At 51.0% G+C, this 2062-nt stretch overlaps 2 protein-coding genes across 2 annotated transcripts; one reads left to right on the top strand and one right to left on the bottom strand.

The window, feature by feature from the left end:
* Nucleotides 1-258: 258 nt before the first annotated feature.
* On the bottom strand, nt 259-849 carry CTAM01_17211 (uncharacterized protein; the record flags this gene model as incomplete). The annotated part of the gene is made up of 1 exon (XM_060533199.1): nt 259-849. One exon carries the CDS (start codon nt 847-849, stop codon nt 259-261), a length of 591 nt encoding a protein of 196 aa, XP_060372224.1.
* Nucleotides 850-1311: 462 nt separating this feature from the next.
* CTAM01_17210 (uncharacterized protein) lies at nt 1312-1641 on the top strand (the record flags this gene model as incomplete). Its single annotated transcript, XM_060533198.1, has 1 exon — nt 1312-1641. One exon carries the CDS (start codon nt 1312-1314, stop codon nt 1639-1641), a length of 330 nt encoding a protein of 109 aa, XP_060372223.1.
* Nucleotides 1642-2062: the final 421 nt, after the last annotated feature.

Here is a 2062-nt window from a genome sequence, read left to right as displayed (position 1 = left end):
TGCCAAACCAGCAGTCGTATCTGTTACGGGGGATTGCCGACACATCTATCACGACGGCCACTGCTTGATGATGGCAGATTCATATGCAGCAAGCGTACTCCCACGCTGGGAAGTAACCAAAAGCGCAAGGATACATACATAATCCATCACGCCCCGGCTAGGCTAGCCAGGGCTCGCATGATCATCTACACATTCTCCGCCTTTGTTCAGATTCTTGCCTCCCAGAAGCCCACACAAGTCACCAAGGGATAACGCAGGCTACTTTGCATGAAGCGAATGCCGCTTTCGCAACTGAACTTGCGTACATGCTAACTGATTTTGACTTGGCCGATCATGAAGAACCAATGAGTAACAAACAGCCTCTTCAGCTACTTGATTTGGGACCCTCCACTCTGTATCGATGCGCTCAATCATGGCATGCCCAAAAATATTGAACGATCTGGTTTCCACGGCAATCCATCCAGCTGTACCCACGGTCGCCAGGAATAATAACCCAGCCCACAGGCAGATGATAGTGGCAAACTGCCACGCTTGTGTTTCCGCAAAAAACAAAGCCGCTCCGATAATCAGCTGAACGAACGCACAATCTAGGAGAAAAACCGGGATCCATGCAATGACTCGACCAGAGCTAGGGGAATCGCCAGTGCCACCAGATGCGAACGAGAGCATGACTGTGATGATTGCGATGAAGGGTGTTGTGATCGCAGATGCAGAGAGAAAGAAGCCTGCGAATGCAGCCGTTATTGATGTGTTCGTCGGAGGGGCTTTTGATAGCACGGTCATGGCGGTCATGCTGAGAGTAACGCATGCGAGTAGGATTGGGAAGTACACGTCCTGCAGTCGTCGCATGATTGTGGTGGCTGCAGCATGTTAGTCTACTTCGACACTCTGAATCTGTTCGTCTGTGAAAAGGCGGGGAACCTTGCATTTGTCAATAGTGAAAGATTTTGTCTCCCCAGTAAAAAGCATCGTATAAGGAGCACGCATCTTGCTCCGAGGACGGCGGCTGCATGTGTTATGACGGCGCAAATACCCGAACGTCGTGCAGGACCCGCCTCTGGCCAAGTTCGGAACGACCCTTCCTCACACGTCAGCAGCTGAGGACGCCAAGCATCCACAATTTGCTTTCCGCAACCCAGTCAAAACTACAAAGACCGATTTATTCACTGCTTCAAACGCCTCTTTGTGACTTTTGGTGCAGATTCCTGCTGTAGGAAAAGTGGCTGCCCGGTTGAAGCCACGATATGGAGAGTTATTAGGCTCTGTCTGTCGGGTCAGAAGCAGAACATACCCGCGACTCTGATGGCCACAATGACCGCCGGCGATGAACAGATCGACCGTTCGGCCACCAGCCAGCAAGTCGTTGCAGTAAAAATCTCGCCTTATCTCGCAGAAGTCAACTTAGATCAGCTGACCTTCATTACTACCAGATGCGTACGACTCGGCTCTTATCCCTGTGGCACTGTGCGGACGCCAAAGCTCACAGTCGCGCTCACACTGTACATTGCTCTCCAGAAGCGGATCTTCTTCCCGTTGAAAAAGACAAAACCTGCCGGAGATCGCCATGGCGACCCGTTCGCAAGGTACATTGCAAGAAACATATGGAGCGAATGTGACATGCGAAAGCGCGTGGAGAAGTGAGCTCTGGGCCGTGTTTGAAGGCGTCCATGCATAGCTTTCAACGGCAGCGTCTCTCTCCTTGCCCTAAGTTAGAGGCAATGTACAGTGCGACAGGAGCTGTATTTGACGATTACGGGAGAGCTCAAGATTCATACATAACTTCAGGAGAACTGAGCTCGATACCAAATGCACAACAGCAGGTGCTCAAGTTGATCATTCGTCATCTTCATCCGCTCACTACAGTAGAAGCTACATACACTACACGCGCGTCGAAATGCACAGTGTGCACATTATGTCCCAAGAACAGTTTTGAATACTGCCAGCATCCTGCATCTCGGTCATGGGAGGAGTCCAAATATCTGCAGTCCCGGAAATCACGATATCTGGGAAATGTCAGAAATCCTTGGCATCGGGCGCAGTGCCTCGCGACTCACAGCATAGC

This window comes from Colletotrichum tamarilloi, assembly GCF_030869305.1.
Source record: "Colletotrichum tamarilloi strain Tom-12 chromosome Unknown Scaffold_413.1, whole genome shotgun sequence".
NCBI classification, from domain to species: domain Eukaryota; kingdom Fungi; phylum Ascomycota; class Sordariomycetes; order Glomerellales; family Glomerellaceae; genus Colletotrichum; species Colletotrichum tamarilloi.
The sequence above is the reverse complement of the archived record's forward strand: the minus strand, read 5'-3'. Positions and strand labels throughout refer to the sequence as shown.